Below are 19,364 nucleotides of genomic sequence, written 5' to 3' on the forward strand. Positions count from 1 at the left end.
ACTAATTAAAACATAGCAAAAGAGTCCGTGGACCACACTAAACTGAGCAGTTGCAGTTTTTTATGTAAAACTAACTTTAGCCCCTTAGCCCTGCCCTTGAGCTTGGAAAACAAATCTGAATACAGGTAAACTTCAGTATCTCAAACATCGATATGTCGAATACCACAGAGGTGTCGAAGTGAGTCAATGACCCAGGCTGGTTTTTACTATATTCATGATATAAAAAACCCGAGGTATCTAGAACAGGGAAATCTCGAATACCTGGCCTATCTCAAAGTAGATTTACAGTCCCAAGTGCTAAAAATACATGCGGTATCGCAAAGTCCATTAAGTTTCTCGCTTCATTGACTTCAGACCTGAAGTACACAACCATCCCATTATGCTAATTTTACAGTCCGTTGGACGTTTTCGTTAGGTCTAGCACGGGCTTCGAGGGACCATTGCTGAAAATCCCGTCTTATTAGCTGTTAATATGGTAGCTTTATTTAATTATGCTGACAGGGTTTTGGAGATGAGAATTAAATGTCCACTTATGACATGTTGTGGAACTTATTCAAGGAACAGTCTTTCCATCATTTATTAGTAAAAAGCTACAATACACAAAAACATCACAATAAACTTAAGATGAATCAATGAAACGCATCCTAAACATAATCAATGACCAGATAATGAAAAATATTAAAAATGACAATTATGTGACTCCATAGTTTTCCAAAATTGTATGCAATAATGATTGTAACTGCTTTCCATACTTTTTTGATCCATCAGCAACCACGTGCATTATGACATTGCAAACTGGTATTTACTTCAATCAAATATAACTAAGGCAATAAAGATCATATCGTATTGACAAAAATGTTGTCTAATATTATGCATATCAATTGCAAGCAATGCCATACAATACACAAATCCGCACACCATGCGGAGAATTGGTCTTGTCAACAATTTGACAACTATACAAAGAAAATATGCGAAATATCAATATGCATTCTTACGCATACTAGAACTGCAGTTTAAACAATTGCACAAGTTAAATTTGCATGTACTTACACTATGGTTCTGCAAAATCACACAAATCATGAGGCTGAAACGGTTCGGCTCTGGCCGACATGACGAAATGATCATTAATTCGTACATGAAATGTTTCTTAAACATCACATGACACGATAATTAAACAAGCAGCTTGAGGACGATTACTGAAATTTTGTCGTAATACAAGCTTACATATGCTATTACAGATCACAAAGTTAACACTGAACACATCAAAGTGATATGGACATTAAGAAGTTAAACACTTAAAGACCTTTTTATTATGAATATCAGCACCCTAATTCAAAATCTTCAGCACACATCACGTCTGATAAACAATCTAACGAAGGATCCGGTATACGACCTGGGGGATAGTTGCATTATTTGTCAGTGATGTAAAAAGAAAACTTGAAGATCATAAAATCGAAACAAATTCATCATTATAAATGTACTGCCTCTTTTTGAAGTTTATTAACAATTTCAATAAATCATTATAGAACGATACTTCCCGTTTCCGTCATTATTACAGTGATCGGTTTATCAATTACAGAGCGTAACACAAATCCGGGTATCAGAAATACTGAACTGAACGTGATAACTGATTATCGCTATGATAAATGACTGAAATTCTAAAATGTAAGTGTTGCTGTATCAAATAAGGTAATTGATACTCAATATACAATGCACATGCAAATGCAAACATCTTTTAAAAAATCCCAAATTTCAAACTAAAACCTTTACTGTATGTTTAATTACCTGTCAAATAGAACGACATAAAACATTACACAATATTGGTGTCAATTTCATTAACTTCAATTTCTCAAACCCTCAGATATCTCAAAGTTTTTCTTCAGTCCTAACAAGTTCGACATACTGAAGTTTACCTGTATTTCTTGCACATAATTTGACACTATCCTTCATATTGCTGAAGAAATGAGGTAAATGTAAAATCAAGAAATGTGAGGTAAGAAAACATGGAAGATAAAACTAAAGATGTTTGAGCTTACTATTTACACACAGGGATAACTTACACTAATTATGCAATCATGTAAATCCCTCCCCCCGCGTATAGTAATTAGTTATAAATATTTGATACAATACATATTTTATTCAGTTACAGCATATTTTTTCCCCACGTGTAGTGTTGGATGTGGAAAAATGTGTGCTTAACCCCCAGCGTCAATAATCACTTTACAGTAAAATATATATTGTTACTAAAATGTATGCAGAGCATTTATGATGTCATCACCTAAAGTAGTTTCTCTTGAAATGATCGTAAAGCAAAATGGATGAACAGACAGAAGTTGAGAGCTGGAAGACATACACAAACAACATATGTGCCTAAGCATAAAAATTCATCAAAAGACAATTCTTACTTTACTTCTGATATCTGGAAGAATTTCCTCTAAATCTTTCATTTCTTGTTGGGCTGCTTTAATTGGATCATCTGCTGACAGTACTTCTAAATAAAAATGAAGATGTGTTTGTGAAGCACAAATGCCCCTGATAATGGTCAATTCCAAAGATGGTCAAGGTCACAAGGACAAATATTTTGGTACCAGTAGAAAGATCTTGTCACAAGAAATGCTTATGTGCAATATGAATCTTTAATATTTACCATTTAGAAGTTATGACCAATGTCAAATTTTTTTAAAAGTATGGCAAATGTCAAGGTCAAAAGGTTTAGTACCCACAGAAAGGTCTTGTCACATGGAATATTCAGGTGAAATATCAAAGCTCTATCTCTTACTGTTCAAAAGTTATTAGCAAGGTTAAAGTTTTCATACAGGTCAAATTCCAAGGTCAAGGGGTCAAAAATGTTGGTACCCATGGAAAGGTCTTGTCACAAGGAATACTCATGTGAAATATCAAAGCTCTAGCATTTACTGTTCAAAAGTTATTAGCAAGGTTAAAGTTTCAGACAGGATGACAGAATTACAGACAAGACAAAAACAATATGCTCCCCGATCTTCGATTTCGGGGGCATAAAAAAGAACCAAGCATTCTGTAAGTTTTGCATAACACTCCCCTACCAGTCCCAAATCAAATTGTTTGTGTAATATTCTGCATGCAGTCCCCTTTAAAAACATCTGCAAACAAAGATATCTTTATCCTCCCAATAAAAAACAAGAGGCCCATGGGCTACATCGCTAACCTGAGTCACCTTGGGCCATATATAAACATTTTCCTTACATATTCGCATGTAAAAACTTTGATCCCTATTGTGACCCCAACTTGTCCCTAGGGGCCATGATTTTTACAAACTTGAAACTGCACTATGTCAGGAAGCTTTCATGTAAATTTTTATGGCCCAGTGGTTCTTGGGATTTTTAAATCACTCCATCCTATTTTTGCATTTTTGTGATTATTCCTAGATATTTGTATGTAAAAGTTAGATCCCCAATTGTGACCCCATCCTAACCTTGGGGGCCATGATTTTAACAAACTTGAACCTGCACAATGTCAGGAAGCTTTCATGTAAATTTCTACTTTCCAGGCTCAGTGGTTCTTGGGATTTTTAAATCACTCCATCCTATTTTTGCATTTTTGTGATTATCCCCCTTTGAAGGGGGAATGGCCCTTCATTTGAACAAACTTCCCTTTGAAAAGGGTATAGCCCTTCATTTGAACAAACTTGAAAGCCCTTCACCCAAGGATGCTTTTTGCCAAGTTTGGTTGAAATTGGCCCAGAGGTTCTGGAGAAGAGGTAGAAAATGTAAAAAGTTTACAGACGGATAGCAGGCCATCAGAAAAGCTCACTTGAGCTTTCAGCTCAGGTGAGCTAAATACTCCCAAAAAACATTTCCATGCGGTAACTTTTTAATGGATGTGGCAGTGCAAACAATAGATTAACTTTTTTTGGCCTAAATCAAGGCCCCACCCTTGTGTGCACGAATCTGAGTTTCCATTACATGAAAATACTTGCATATCAGTGTTACAAAACTACCATTTTTGGCCATTGAGGAGAAAATTACTTTAAAAATTCTTTCCTACTTTTTTAAAAGTAAACTTTGAACCCTGTTGTGGCCTTGACCACAGGAATCAGAATTTGAACAAACCTGATCATACAATAAAAGAAAGCTTTTACAGACTGTACATTTTAAATAGCTGGATTGTCTACCAACAGACAAAAAAACACATAATTATCCTCTTCTTTCAATGGGAACTAAAACAAGAAATAGGTCAAAAGCTTCCTAACACTGGAAACTTCTCATGATTAAAACTTTCAGCAATGGAGTCCATTACCTTTTCCTTTCCCCTGTGTTCCGTCTTCAACAACTTTCTTTAGTTTACCTAAAAATAAGAAATTCTTTGCTATCAGTATGCCATTTAATAAGATACATTGTGAAATAGGCAGGAAGTAATTTTCAAATTCATAAAATGCTTTCATGCTAAAATGAAACAAAGTTTCCATTTAAACATAAGCTTATTCCAAAAAGCCCTTGTCAATAAATATGTGCTTTGACCCTCACAAGAATCTAAAGCTCTTTATAAGATATCATCCCTGCAACTGCATTGAAATCAGATAAAATAAATATTGAGATTCTTAAATACATATTCAATTTAACAATAATATAAAATAGACATGGTTATTACGTTGCCTTAAGACGACGCATCTAGGTTCTTTTTGTGAAAAAATGAGAAACATAACAACAGGGTTCCATGTAATTCAGTTTGACCCTTGACCTTGTGACCTCAAAATCAATCAAGGTCATCTACTTCTTTGTATGCACCAGGGTATTAAGTTTGATGTTTGTCAAGAAAATAATTCAAGCCACTGTACCAAATTCGGTAACTATCAAGCAAAGGGTTCTTTAGATATTGAGGGAACAATACTTGGGTCTACAGACCGACTGACAGACAGTTACACACACAACAATGTCCCATCCTTTTCAAAGAAGGAAGGGGGAGGCATAATTAAAATTACACTTACTGATTTTAGCTTCCATAACTTTAATGGCTTTTCTATATTCATCCATGGACTCATCATATTGCTTGTTGAAGCCATGTGCTAATCCAAGTTGGTAATGACTATTGCCTTGTTAAGAAGCATCTAATCCATGATAAAATGATATTCTTTTCTCTAGCATTCCATTTGAGAAAACTGGAAATAATGCTGCACAAAGCCGCAAAGCAGCGCACTTACAATTTATAGAACTGGTTAAAACCAGTGACAAGCAGGCTGAGCCAGCTGCTGCTGTTCTCTCAATATCACATGTTTATGGACTAAGTGGTAAATATCAAAAGCATATTCTTAAAAAAATGTTAATATAAAGATAAAATAATTTTTGACATCTATTATGCCAATGTTCAATAATTGCTATGAGCATAAAAGCTCATCTAGTTTGCACAAAAATCAAACTTATATCATGGGTCCTTTTCAATTGTTCTTAGTAATTATGTGGGATAATATAGGGAATGTACTGAAGACATAATTTAATTCTGTTGGAAAAAATTCTGCTGTTTTTGGAGTGAACACAGTTTTGTGTGGATTAATTCTTTTCTTTATGATCACTTAAACATTACATATTATGTATGCGAAGAACAATGTTGCTTATTTGCAATCCTAACTTGCCTAAATACTGTTGTGATACACTTGAGCTGCTATAAAATAACCATATTCGAACATTATTTAACAGCTTTATGAAATCTGAAATAGCAATCACTATGAATAGAAATTTGCACAAACTTTTCCAGTTTAAATGTTAAGTTAAAAATTGCACACATAATAAATGCACATAAAATTGTTATGCTGAAACTAACAAACATTAGGGTCAGCGATTCCCTTCATCATTTCAGAGTAACGGCTCCACTGCATTGTGAAAGGATACGTTTCAGCAAGAAGTCTGTCATCTGGTTCCAGTTCAACCTCCTGGATTTTAAGACAGTCATTGAAATCTGATATAGCCTGCTCATAATTTTCTAGAAATAAAGTATTTCCAAACATATATCGGTTATCTACTCGATTACATGGAAAAGTTAACACAAGGCTCAACTATTTCACAATACTACAAGTACATGTATCCATAAGCAGACACGAGATATAACACTCATCATGAAACATTACTTATTAACTAGAAAACTGACATGGTCAGCAAGGGCCCCGCGTAGGGTTATTAGAGGAAGGCGACATCTGTATTTGATATAGCAATGTTTGGGGCTGGTATATACGTTGTATGTTAGAATTAATAATATTCAAAGATGCATTGGAATGCAAATTTGTGAAAAAGGAATCATGAAGCATATTTATGAGAGACTGATGCAATTTAAATTACTTCTGTTTGACACACACTCATCCACTCAAACACAACAGAGTGCAACTAAATCCCATTGTAATAGGGGATTCAAAATGGATAACTGGTACAAAAATATGGTACATACTATTCAAAAAGGATTATGAATTTGACATATTGATGTCTTGGAAAAAGAAATTCTGACATCGGGGCTCTGCGTTTTCAAACACATCGTCATTTGATAAAAGTGTTGTACATTTTTAAAAATAGAAATTTATAGAATGTCTTTACATACATAGGTGAAAAAGTTTCCAATATTCCCAGCATAAGCAAATATCAAAATACTCGCGTATAAAATGTGGACATTACCGTCAACAAGCGCAGTGAAACATGCCATTTCGAGATTTTCACCGATGAAAGCTCAGTAACAGTAATAAATAAGGTACACTCATTTTGTATCTATTTTGTGACTTTCTTTATTAAAAGGAACAGTTCTCTAAGGTGTAACGTGCAATTACTGCATAATTCAATTTCTTGAAGCAGTTTCACTTTGAAACCGGATATAAGAAATTTTATTTCGTATTCCGATCCCGATTGAAAGTTGTTGACTGGGAATGACATGTTAATTCAATATACATGCAACATCAAGCATTTTTTAAATCACATTAAAACACCAAAAATATACACATACACAATGTTGTAGAGTTATTTCTTGTAAATTTTCTATATATCAATACAATGCATATCATAATTCAAATTGAATTATCTCCCTTAGACAGTGGTAAATAGATACGGTCATAATAAGAAAGATGATGACATACAAACAGACAGACAAAGTGACATGACTCCAAAATCTATAGGTGTCTTCCTCTTATTGTAAAGTATTTCTGTACAAAATTTGAAAACTGTACAATGAAACTGTTTGAGTTATCGTGTCACAAAGAAAGTGTTCATAATAACAAAGATCATGCCATACAGAAAGTGAAATAACCCCAAAATCTATAGGCTTCTTCAGTCTATGCGAAAGACATCGGACCGTCGGACCTGACCGATGTGCAGTGCCTCAGGTCCGATGTGTCATTTTTTACACCGGACCGGAATGTCCGATGTCTCAGTATTCGGTTTTAAGCTTCATTATTTTGACGCGGAGTCAATTCAATGTTTGTTTTAAGTAAAAAATATCACACAAATCCAAATACGTAAATGAATGTGATTAAACCGCATGGACCGTCTAAAGTATTATGCGGGAGGGATCCCTGGTATAGTATTACTAGTAAAATAAATAAGATTTCCTTGGTTTTGAATTTTCACATGTTTCTCTTTTTTTACATTAGGTTTTTCGGTCTGACAAAATTTGGTTCGGTCCGGTGTGTTCATTGATTACACAGGACCGAATGTCCTGTGTGGTCCAAAAAACTTTCGCATAGACTGCTTCTTCCTCTTATTGTAAATTATTTCTGTACAAAATTTTAAAACTGTACGATAAAAACTGTTTGAGCTATCGTGTCACAAAGAAAGTGTTGACGGACAGACGGACGGACAATGTTATTACTATAGGGCTTCCCGCATTCATGCAGGGCCCTAATTACTTCTTTAAACCTCTCTTTAGCCGACTTGTGACCAGAATATTCTTTTATCTATATTTCAAACTTTTTCAACCGCTACAGCAGTCTACAGGTAGAGCGTTCACCCTGCATGTGGAAGGTTGGGTTTCAAATCCCGGCCATGACAGACCTCGTTAAAACACATAGTGACAGTTCCATTGCCAAAGGTGTGAATGTCACGGGTCCTCGGAGTAGACTTTAAAAATGGATGCCCTGTGTCACAGTAGGTGTGGCATGCTAAAGAACTTCACTGCTCAATGGCTGCAAGTCCTGAGCATAGGCCTAAATTTGAAGCCCTTCAACAGGTCTTGGTGACATCTCCATATGAGCGAAAAATTTGAGAGGGACGTTAAACAAGATAAGATCAATCAATTACACACTCACAAATACACTAGAAAAATATATACACAGGTCACTAAAAAAAGAAGTCAAATTTTCAATCATACTGAATTTATTAAATTCAGGAATGACAATACGACGTGCATTTTGTGGTGTCTCATGATCATTAATAGCCATTTTGCTATATCTCTAATTACATTACTAAGAACCCAAAAATCATTTTGTTAACATAGATATTCGTGTGCTATTATTCACCTGTTTCCAGACTGATTTCTCCTAATTTAAGGTAGGATTCTGCAGCCTTGAGTTTTGACTTCACATCTTCATCTCTAACAAAATCAAACAATGAAATATTGAAACATAACAAATAACTTAACATATTTTAATTTATGTTAACCATGGGAGCATGCAAATTCAGCAAATTCATTTAAATCAGACAGTTAACATACTTAAGATAAATCACTTTTGAAAGTTCCAACATCTCCCAAGCCAGTTGCAAATTGGATATATCATCAGGATTCTACAATAGAAATAAAGTATAACAAGAGCTTTGCGAAGCATCACATCCCCTTGCAATGCAAGCAGTCAGTAAATGCAAGTTTTTTCTTTATGAAGTCCAGTAGTGACCTTCACCTTTGAACCCAAATCAATTGGGGCTTTTCCTCTCCTGATAATAAAGTTGTATGTGAAGTATCAAATCAATTAAACAAAACATGTTGCCTGTAAAGTGTTTAAAAGCTCAGTGTTACAAATAAACACACTTAACCTCCCATTCCTATATCCCCTCCTGCAAAGAATTGCATGGGGATAAATAGTATATATATTCAACATTCATAGCAAAGTCAATATCAAATTTTCCAAACATTAATCATTCAGTGTCATAGTTTTGTCACCAGTCTTTATAGTCATTATAGATGGAAGTGATGAAAACAGAACGAGGGTGTAGAGTGTAGTAGTGAGACTGAAAGTGAACACGATTATGAAAATGAAGGGAGTTGAGTCAAACTGCGAGCAGATTCCAGAAAGTTCTGATAAGCCTTTACTCATAATGTGGGCATGAGGATAAAATTTGCATAATTTGGTCGCCCACAAATAAAATTACTAGCATTTGCAAGTGGGCAAGACGTTATTTGCAACCCTGTAATACAAAATTTAAGACAATTGACAATTTTAAGGAACATGTAATTCAGTGTTCAGGAACAATTTAAAGGGTAACAAGTTGCTGTCCTTCAGAAAATATACTTCAGAGCAAAAACATGTAAAGTAAAATTGGGATGAAAATACATTTTATGAGTACAAGCATTCTGTAAGCATGGCAATACATGTCCCTTACCATCCCAAAGTTAAGGTAGCTCACAACACTAAATCTTATACGCTTTATGACACTATGTCACAAAATGGTGATTTAAATGTTTTGTGAAATTATTTGTATCGATCGATTTGTTTGTCTATCATCGTAGCTCAGTGGTTAAAGCATTGGGCTGGTGAACTGCAGATCTCTAGTTCAAATCTGCCAGTCTTTTGTTTGTGTGTGTTGAAATAGCTTTTTGAAAATCATATTTTTATCCAAATTTGCATATTTTCTGCCTTTCTGGCATTTATACTTATTATATATCATCATATCTTTTATGATCAAATCAATTTGTACTGATTTGAGAAACTATTTCAGGGTATAGTGAGCCACCTCAAGTTGTCTGGTATTCTGAAATTTCTCAAAATTCACCTCCCCCCAAAATTTTTTCAAACTTTAACTGGATAAGGTAAAGTAAATGTAATGTATGAAATATCAAATGAATATTTGCAAGCATTACTTAAAACATGAGCCACATACATCACTCACCTGAGCCACTTGCTATTACTTTAAACTGTCAATACTTAACATAAATCTAAATGCACCTCTTTCGGTTCTTTGCCCTCTTCCTCTTCTTGAGATTCATCAGCTGTGTCTCCCTCCTCTGCTGTGTCCCCCTCTTCTGCCGTGTCCCCTTCTGTGTCCCCCTCTTCTGCCGTGTCCCCCTCTTGCGTTATATCTTCCTTCTCTTCCTTATCTCCTTCCTTCGCTTTTTCTTCTGCTTTTTCTCCTTCCTCTACTTTTTCTTCTTCCATTGTTTTATCTTCTGCTTTTTCTTCTTCCTCTGCCATCTGCCCTTCTTCCTCCTCCTCGCCCTCTTCTTCCTCACCCTCTGAAAATAAATGTTGAAACATTGATAATTTACTTTTAGTGCTCAACCATGTGATGCTTTGAGGAACTCATTTACTTTTCTCAAAAGGTCTTGATCTTCCTTTTTCATTAATTCATAAACTTTTCACATTTTATTAATCTGAACACTGTCAATTAAATTTTTAGACTTAACATTTCAGAATTTACCTCAACACTGTCAATGAAATTTAAACAAGTAATTCTATTTCATTAGCACAATTTATACTGTTAAATCACAATCAACTGGACCCTTTATAAGAACAAAATTCAAATATTACAAGTGCAGACAGGTTTCAAGTGCTTGTTATGATTGATAACACATTGAAATTTGCAATATAAAACTATGTTTAGCTACAAACAAAAATAAATCCCCATGCTCCATGCAAATGTTCACAACTTCAACATAATAAGAAAGCAAAAGCTAAACAGGTTGCTTTCAAAAACAGTGAACATCCAATATGCACCTTTGCCCTCTTTCTTCTCCCCTTCCAGAGTTCCATTTTTCACTGGTTCACCATTAGCCATCTCCTGATCAGTTTCCATTTTATCTTTATCCCCATCTTCCTTTTTCTCACATTCTTCCTTTTTCTCACATTCTCCCTCCCCCTCTTTAGAACCCTCTTTACTATCTGACATTGCATCATAAATTTCCAAACGAAGCTTTTCACGTTCTTCTCCTACTAAACAATTTATGCACATCATTTTAGACTGCTAAGAATCACCTTAAAAGTCACCATTCAAATGATGAATATATCAAAAGCTTTCAATTTACAAAATGTTATTGACAAAACTTATATTTCTCGTCCAGTAAATTAACCATTTGAAAACAATCAATGCCATTGCCACACACCATTCAGCTCTGCTGACTCAAACTGTTCAGTGGGTTTTTTATCTTCCTCAGTTTCTTCTTCCTCGGGAACTACAAATTACAATCCCATAAATTTAAAGTGTCGAAAACTACCCTTCCTCTATAAGGACACTAGAAATTAATACATTTACTATTTTGTTTTAATTTCTATCGTAAAAGAGTTGATACAAATCTTTTATTATACATGTGCACTTGATCAAAACCAACAAGGTTCTGCAGGACATTGGATCCTGCAAGATCCTCTGAATTTTTGTTGGGATAACCTCAGAAGAGGGAAACAGTAGGCCCATGGACTGTAATGGACACTTGAGGATTACACACACACACACATACATACACGCATACACACAAGAACTAAATCAGATAATGCTGGTACAGTGATAAAGATTACAGCCCTCCAAATGCCTTGGGTTCCCTTGATATGTACATAATAGAGAAAGACTTGCAGCTGCTATTACAGGGGACCTAATTTCAGTGACTAAAACAATATGTATTCAAGAAACACTATGTCCCTTAAGGCAACACAGAAACAAAGAAAAGATCTTGTCATAAGGAATCTATATATACAAAATATGAAAGCCATACTTCAAATAGTTCAGAAAATATAACCCAAGTTAACTTTTCTTAAAAGTAGATCAAACTCCAAGGTCAAAAAATTTGATACCAAAAGTAAGGTCATGCCACAAGAAATGTACACATGAATTATGAGAGTCCCATCACACAGCAAGGTTAAAAGTTTTTGACAAAATGACAGAAACAATCTTCAAATTTGGGGGGGGGGGGGGGGTATCAAGCATGTAATCTAATGGTTGCTAAAGTAAAAATTTTAATGTATTGAATGAGTATTTCCACTTAGTTTAGAAACCTGAGTTATAAATGGCCTTCACCTTGCAACAACATATAACTTTGATGCCAGTTCCAAATGGTTGCAGTGGTAGATTTACAAAAAATTTAACGATAAAACAATAATGGAACTTTTAATTATAAACAATAAAATATCATATTTCCCAATCTAATTAAAATCAGATCTTCTCTAACCGTTACACTGGAGAAGAATCTGACAGCATTGCATTTGAGGTCATGTTATTGACCCCAGTCTCATGAATAATTAAATAAATAGTTGACCAATAACAAGAGGTACTGTGAGCAATGCTCACTAAGAATACCCCCCCGGCTTACCCCAATCTCCCAAAGGATGTTGTTAATGGGTATAAATTACCTCTTTCCTGAGTGTAAAAATATGGTATGCCTTTGTAGAAGAAAATGGAAGATATAGTCCGAACACAAATCCATGGTATAAACCTATAATTTTGACCTTGAGATCAAAGGTGAAGGTCATAAAGAGGTCATAAATGTACATGACACATAGTCTCATGGTGATACACCCATGTCTTATGGCATGACTATGTCAAAACCCTATAATCAATTTTGACCTTGAGGTCAAAGTTCAAGGTCATATAGAGGTCATGAAGATACCAGACACATCATCTCATGGTGATACAGTCATGTGTCAAATATGGTATGCCTATGTCAAAGTACAAAGAAGTTATGGCCCGGACATGAATCCATTGGTAAAAATAAAATAAAAAAATTTAATTTTGACCTTGAGGTCAAGGTCATATAGAGGTCGTGAAAGTACTCGACACATCGTCTAATGGTTATCCACCTGTGTGCCAAATTGGTATGCCTATGTCAAAGAACAAAGAAGTTATGGCCCGGACACGAATCTGCAGACAGACGGACGGACAGACAGAGTGATTCCTATATACCCCCCTGAACTTCGACCGCAAGGGGTATAATAATAGTTTGACACTTGAATCAAGGACCAATCAGGAATCATTTTACTGAAGCGTATTCGCAGATTGTAAGTTCACAAAAAATGGGGTCAATCCATGACAATTAAACGAATTCCAAATATCCGCGTTAAGATATTATACATCGTTGAAATATATTGTCTGTGGCATTCTAACATCGCTCATGGCCATCATCTTCTTCGATTATTCTTTTAAAGGGAAAGGAAACCAAGAATGATTGTTTATATCATGTGATTATATTGTCAAGTGATTCCAAGCGTTGACAGGTGTATGTGAAGCTTGTGCAGGGCTCGACATTAACGCTTGTCCAGTACCAGTGGGAAAAAATTCAGACAAGTGAATATTGATGGGCACTTATCCGATTGGACCTGTGCTTTTTATGTAAAGAAGTCTCCAAATGATAAAAAGAACAATTGGTGAAAAGTTTATCAGTAGTTTCAAAGTCAGAAGCAATGCATGAAAAATGATCCCGATATCAATCGATATATGTAAACTAGCTGAGTCACACTCGATCAGGATCGGCATTCACTTATTGCGTACTACTTTCAATTTTGTAAAGTGGCATCCATCCTTTCTCTCACCAGAGGGCGTGTTACACAAGCTTAACTTATACGTGTGAGTAGCACATGGAACTCTGGGTGAAGAATGGCATCCATCATCCATGAATCTTACGAAGTCATAAGACCAGGATTCAACCCATTTGATTTTAGAGGGGAGGGTGACACTGATTAAATGTTTGATGTTGACAATTTCACGTGTGAACATTTCTGTTCAGTTGTTGTTATTTTCTCCGTCATTGATTCAAGACAGGAAATCTAGATAAAATTTTGTTTTATGTGTTTTTATATCAAGTGAATAAGATAACTTTGTTTTTCACCTTTTTTTATGGCTGGATTGTTTCCAAATTAAAAGAAAAAATATCTGTCAGAAAAATAAATCAGCTCACTGTTTTATATTGTGCCTTTCATTATTAAAAATTTTCAATGAAAAAAAATAAAATTCCCTCCCTCCCTCCTGGGTCTGAAACCCCCCAAACAGCAATTCCAAACAAACATTTTTTTTAAGGATGCCCTCATTAACGATATTTGTCAACATGTATGTACATAACTTAAATATTATCTTGTATTTTTTATTTTACTCTAAAATTTCAATTGCCCACATAAAAGTCTTTTACATGTCCGACTTTTAATTTTGATTGTCCTGGGCATTTAGCAGTGCTAATTGTCTACTCCTGCTAGGTTTTTTTATTTTCTTGGTCTCGACATCAAGGCCTTTCCTATTGGGGGAAAAAATAGCAATATTTGCTTGAAATTGGGAAATACAAAAATGTTTCATAAAAAGTAGGGAAAAACCCCATACCAGTGCATTAAAGTATAATTGGACTCCTTCTGACTTTCAATTTGGTTAAAGCCTACCTCATTTAAATATGCAGAGGCCAAAAATATTATGTTCACTTATCAATTTTGAAGCAAACATTGTAATCTATGGGCCTGTGAAGGAGATTTACAAACAATAAGACAACCCTGCTTTGATATATGTTTTATTGCTTAAGAATTTTAAAGCAAAAATTGGTAGGGCTGAAAGGATACACCCCCTCCATAATACAATACATACTGCAATACCTATGCCACAATTCAATATTTTCAATACAATATATTTTATATGTAAGAAACCAATAATAACTTCGTAACAAAAAATTTAATTACGATGATTCGCAGTCATAATTTCAAAAGTAAACTATTTCCAAACCGCAGAACAGCAAGATGCCTGTTGACTAGTTTTTACTGATCAGTTCATTATAGAGTAAACTCGAGACTAACAGTCTGACTCTTTATCGGACACCATATTGTCCCACGTGCATGTAAAAAAAAAAACCAAAAAAAACATAATAATAAGTACAGCTCAAGCCCAGTGTTTTTACCGAAATAGATTTTAGAAAATCAATATATGCACCCAGGGGTGCATAAGCCGAGTTGCATGGGATACATTGTAAAGTCAGGAATGAAGTGGCATATTCATAATTGTGAAGAACTAATTTCAGTTTTAAACTTTTCAAGTTACTGTCCAGAAACCATATTTGTCTGAAGTTTTCAATCTATTTCTATTCACTGTGACCTTGACCTTTGACCTTTTCTCTCCAAAATCAATAGGGGGCTTGCTTTGCTGGTATCCAACAATATAACCAAGTTTCATTTGATTCAAATTAAAAAATTTCAAGTTATTCTCCGGAAACTAATTTCTTTTTGGAATTTTAAATCTATTTTTGGTCACTGTGACCTTGACCTTTGACCCATTTTCTCCAAAATCAGTAGGGGTCTTCCTTACCTGGTACATAACAATATATTTAAGTATCATTTGATTCGGATTTAAACTTTCTGAGTTATCATCCGGAAACCAAATTTTTCTGAAATTTTCATTCTATATTCGGTCACTGTGACCTTGACCTTTGACCTTTTTTTCTCCAAAATCAATAGGGGTCTTCCTTACCTAGTACCCAACAATATATCAAAGCTTCATTTGATTGGATTTAAACTTTCTGAGTTATCATCCAGAAACCAAATTTTTCTGAAATTTTCATTCTATATTCGGTCACTGTGACCTTGACCTTTGACCTTTTTTCTCCAAAATCAATAGGGGTCTTCCTTACCTAGTACCCAACAATATATCAAAGTTTCATTTGATTAGATTGTAAACTTTTCGAGTTATCATCCGGAAACCAATTGTTGACGCCCAACCACCCGCCCGCATCACCAAACCAATAGTCGAGTTCAACTTCGTTGCAACTCGGCTAAAAATGTATTGAACTGAAGATCAAGGCAATATTGAAGGAGGCATGGTCCTTCCTTTGAAACAAGAGGCCCATGGGCCACATCGCTCACCTGAGTCACCTTGGCCCATATCTGAAGACTTTCCATATATATTTGCATGTAAAACCTTAGTCCCTATTATGGCCCAAACTACCCTTTGCAAACTTGAATCTACACTATGTCAGAAAGCTTTCATGTAAATGTCAACTTCTTTGGCCCAATGGTTCTTGTAAAGAAGATTTTTAAAGCTTTTTCCTATATTTGTATGTAAAACTTTGAAACACCCCCCCCCCATTGTGGCCCCATCCTACCCCCCGGGGGCCATGATTTGAACAAACTTGAATCTGCACTATGTCAGAAAGTTTTCTTGTAAATATCAGCTTTTCTGACTTAGTGGTTATTGAGAAAAAGATTTTAACTATATATTTGTATGTAAAACTTTGATCCCCCTTGTGGCACCATCCTACCCCCGGGGGCCATGATTTGAACAAATTTGAATCTGCATTATGTCAGGAAGCTTTCATGTAAATCTCAGCTTTTCTGGCTTAGTGGTTCTTGAGAAGAAGATTTTTAAAGTTTTTCCCTATATATTTGTATGTAAAACTTTGATCCCCCCTTGTGGCCCCATCCTACCACCGGGGGCCATGATTTGAACAAACTTGAATCTGCAATATGTCAGGAAGCTTTCAGGTAAATTTCAGCTCTTCTGGCCCAGTGGTTCTTGAGAAGAAGATTTTTAAATGACCCCACCCTATTTTTGCATTTTTGTGATTATCTCCCCTTTGAAAGGGATTTGAACAAACTTGAAAGCCCTTCACCCAAGGATGCTTTTGGCCAAGTTTGGTTGAAATTGGCCCAGTGGTTCTGGAGAAGTCGAAAATGTGAAAAGTTTACAGACAGACGGACGCCGGACAAAATGTGATCAGAATAGCTCACTTGAACCTTTGGTTCAGGTGAGCTAAAAATTGAAACCCTTCACCCTAGAATGATTTGTATCAAGTTTAGTTAAAATTGGCCCTGTTCTTGAAAAGAAGTTGAAATAGCTGCAATAATGTAGCCTTATCCAATTTTTTTTTATTCTGACGTTTTCGGGATAGGGCTACAATTCCATAGGATCTCCGTAATGGTGCAAAATAATTTTATGAATAACCGATAATAAACTCTGTGTATTAGTCCCAAATGTTGTTTACACCAAAAGGAATACCAACGTTGTGCTCGGGCATGTCTAATAAAGGTGTTTTTCATTAAATATAATGTACAGCATGCAAAATTCTTCGTCTGCTCCGCCATGCTTGTTATCGCGAGATCTCGTAGGTGGATCTAATGAAAAGCCTAAACATTGACAATCAGCGCGAAAATGTAGTTACTCGAGCCACTTCGACAAAGAAAGGAAAATCAAATTGTTGCAGAAAGAATTTACACTCTGCTGTTCGGTTTTTAACTTGATATTAAATTCAAACCTTTTCAATACCGACGAAATAGCTTTCGCCTCCATACTTGTTCATTGATGTAAATACTACCTTATGTGGCATATGCAAATGACTTGACAACCGGAAGTTGAAACTTCAGTACATCAAACATGGCGCACAAATATGAATCGAGAAATTGGAATTTATCGAAATTGTTGAAAACGGTAGAATAGAGCCTCACAAATCTAAAGTTGAAGGTTGTAAATTTATATATTGACTAAGAAACATAGAATATCATTTTATTTACGTAAAGAAAGTCAGGAAATGTTTAGAATGAGCGCAAATGTTGCGGGAGTGAATCACTCCCGCATTTGCACCATTACAGAGATCCTAAGGAGTTGTAGCCCTCTCCCTAAAAAAAAAAAAAAAATAATAAAAAAAAAAATTAGAGAGGGCTACATTATTGCAGCTAAAGTTGAAAGTATGAGAAGTTTACAGACGGTCGGACAGACGATGGACAATGGGTGATCAGAAAAGCTTATTTGAGTTTTCAGCTCAGGTGAGCTAAAAATGGCTACTGGTGCTTATTTCTTCATCGGACACTTGTTCTGTATCCAGATTTTTTTTTAGTGACCCAACCCTAGAAACAACAGTTCGGTAACTTTCATTGACTGCAATGAATCGAACATTGAATCAATCAATCATAATGAACAGTATTTATATTTCAGTGAATCATTTCCGCCCTAAAAATTGGACAAATTACCATTCTTTCTACCTGGATTTTAGCATTGGGAATGGGGCTTTAGTTCAGTCCCCACCCACCATATAAAAAAACCTGCCTGCGATCTACAATTACATATCTATAGAAATCAATTTAATTTCAAAACTACTTACCTCCTTGCAAAGCATTTCCAAGCACACCAGTTTCCATTCTAGCAAGATCTAATAAAGCCTGTCCATAATAAAAATAAGCCTCTGCACATTCTTTGGCAGTTTCTCCATAAGCTTTTGCTCTGAAATAAAAGCTCATATTCAGGGTTGCAAATAACTGTTAAAAGTGAAGAGGGCCATGTGGGCCCCCAACTTTACCAACATTTCTAGTCCACACAAATATTCCGGCCCCTTGGTTATAACAATAGGTACTGTGAGCAATGTTCACTAAGAATACCCCCCCCCCCCCCCCCCCCCCCCCGGCTTACCCCAATCTCCCAAAGGGTGTTGTTAATAGGTATAAATTACCCCTTTCCTGAGTGTAAAAATATGGTATGCCTTTGTAGAAGAAAATGGAAGATATAGTCCGAACACAAATCCATGGCATAAACCTATAATTTTGACCTTGAGATCAAAGGTCATAAAGAGGTCATGAATGTACATGACACATAGTTTCATGGTGATACACCCATGTCTTATGGTATGACTGTCAAAACCCTTTAATCAATTTTGACCTTGAGGTCAAAGTTCAAGGTCATATAGAGGTCATGAAGGTACCCGACACATCATCTCATGGTGATACACTCATGTGTCAAATATGGTATACCTATGTCAAAGAACAAAGTCATGGCCTTGACAAATCCATTGTAAAAACCTTTAATTTTGACCTTGAGGTCAAGGTCATATGGAGGTCATGAAGGTACATGACACATCATCTCATGGTGATACACTCATGTGTCAAATATGGTATGCCTAGGTCAAAGAACAAAGAAGTTATGGCCCGGACACGAATCCATTGTAAAAAAACCTTCAATTTTGACCTTGAGGTCAAGGTCATGAAGGTACTTGACACATCGTCTCATGGTGATCCACCTGTGTGCCAAATATGGTATGCCGAAGTCAAAGAACAAAGAAGTTATGGCCAGGACACGAATCTGCACAGACAGACGGACAGACAGAGTGATTCCTATCCAAAGTTTAGGGGGTATAATAACAATTTTATCATAAATGTATTTGTAATTTGTGCACTGCCACCGCACATGATCCGCCCGTCAGATGTAACAAACAGATGAAAAGGCATGAAAAAAAAAATCATGTTGATCTTAATTGGTGCAAAATTGCAGTCATAT

The 19,364-nt window shown here is 35.5% G+C and overlaps 1 protein-coding gene across 5 annotated transcripts in view; it reads right to left on the reverse strand.

Annotated features, from left to right (window-relative positions):
• Positions 1–19,364, reverse strand: part of LOC125668576 (protein HGV2-like) — a 32,887-nt gene that overhangs the window by 10,167 nt on the left and 3,356 nt on the right. For 2 of the 5 annotated variants that reach the window (XM_056162929.1, XM_056162927.1), the window contains exons 3-12: positions 18,199–18,317; positions 11,257–11,325; positions 10,871–11,086; positions 10,103–10,389; positions 8,656–8,726; positions 8,462–8,535; positions 5,862–5,952; positions 4,964–5,061; positions 4,276–4,323; positions 2,406–2,491 (exon numbers count right to left, since the gene is read on the reverse strand). In XM_056162929.1, coding sequence (XP_056018904.1) covers positions 2,406–2,491; positions 4,276–4,323; positions 4,964–5,061; positions 5,862–5,952; positions 8,462–8,535; positions 8,656–8,726; positions 10,103–10,389; positions 10,871–11,086; positions 11,257–11,325; positions 18,199–18,317 — 1,159 coding nt within the window. The remainder of the gene's footprint in view (positions 1–2,405; positions 2,492–4,275; positions 4,324–4,963; positions 5,062–5,861; positions 5,953–8,461; positions 8,536–8,655; positions 8,727–10,102; positions 10,390–10,870; positions 11,087–11,256; positions 11,326–18,198; positions 18,318–19,364) is intronic. The other 3 variants (XM_056162928.1, XM_056162930.1, XM_056162931.1) reach the window with 3 other exon arrangements.

Source organism: Ostrea edulis, chromosome 4 (genome assembly GCF_947568905.1).
Source record: "Ostrea edulis chromosome 4, xbOstEdul1.1, whole genome shotgun sequence".
Lineage (NCBI taxonomy): Eukaryota > Metazoa > Mollusca > Bivalvia > Ostreida > Ostreidae > Ostrea > Ostrea edulis.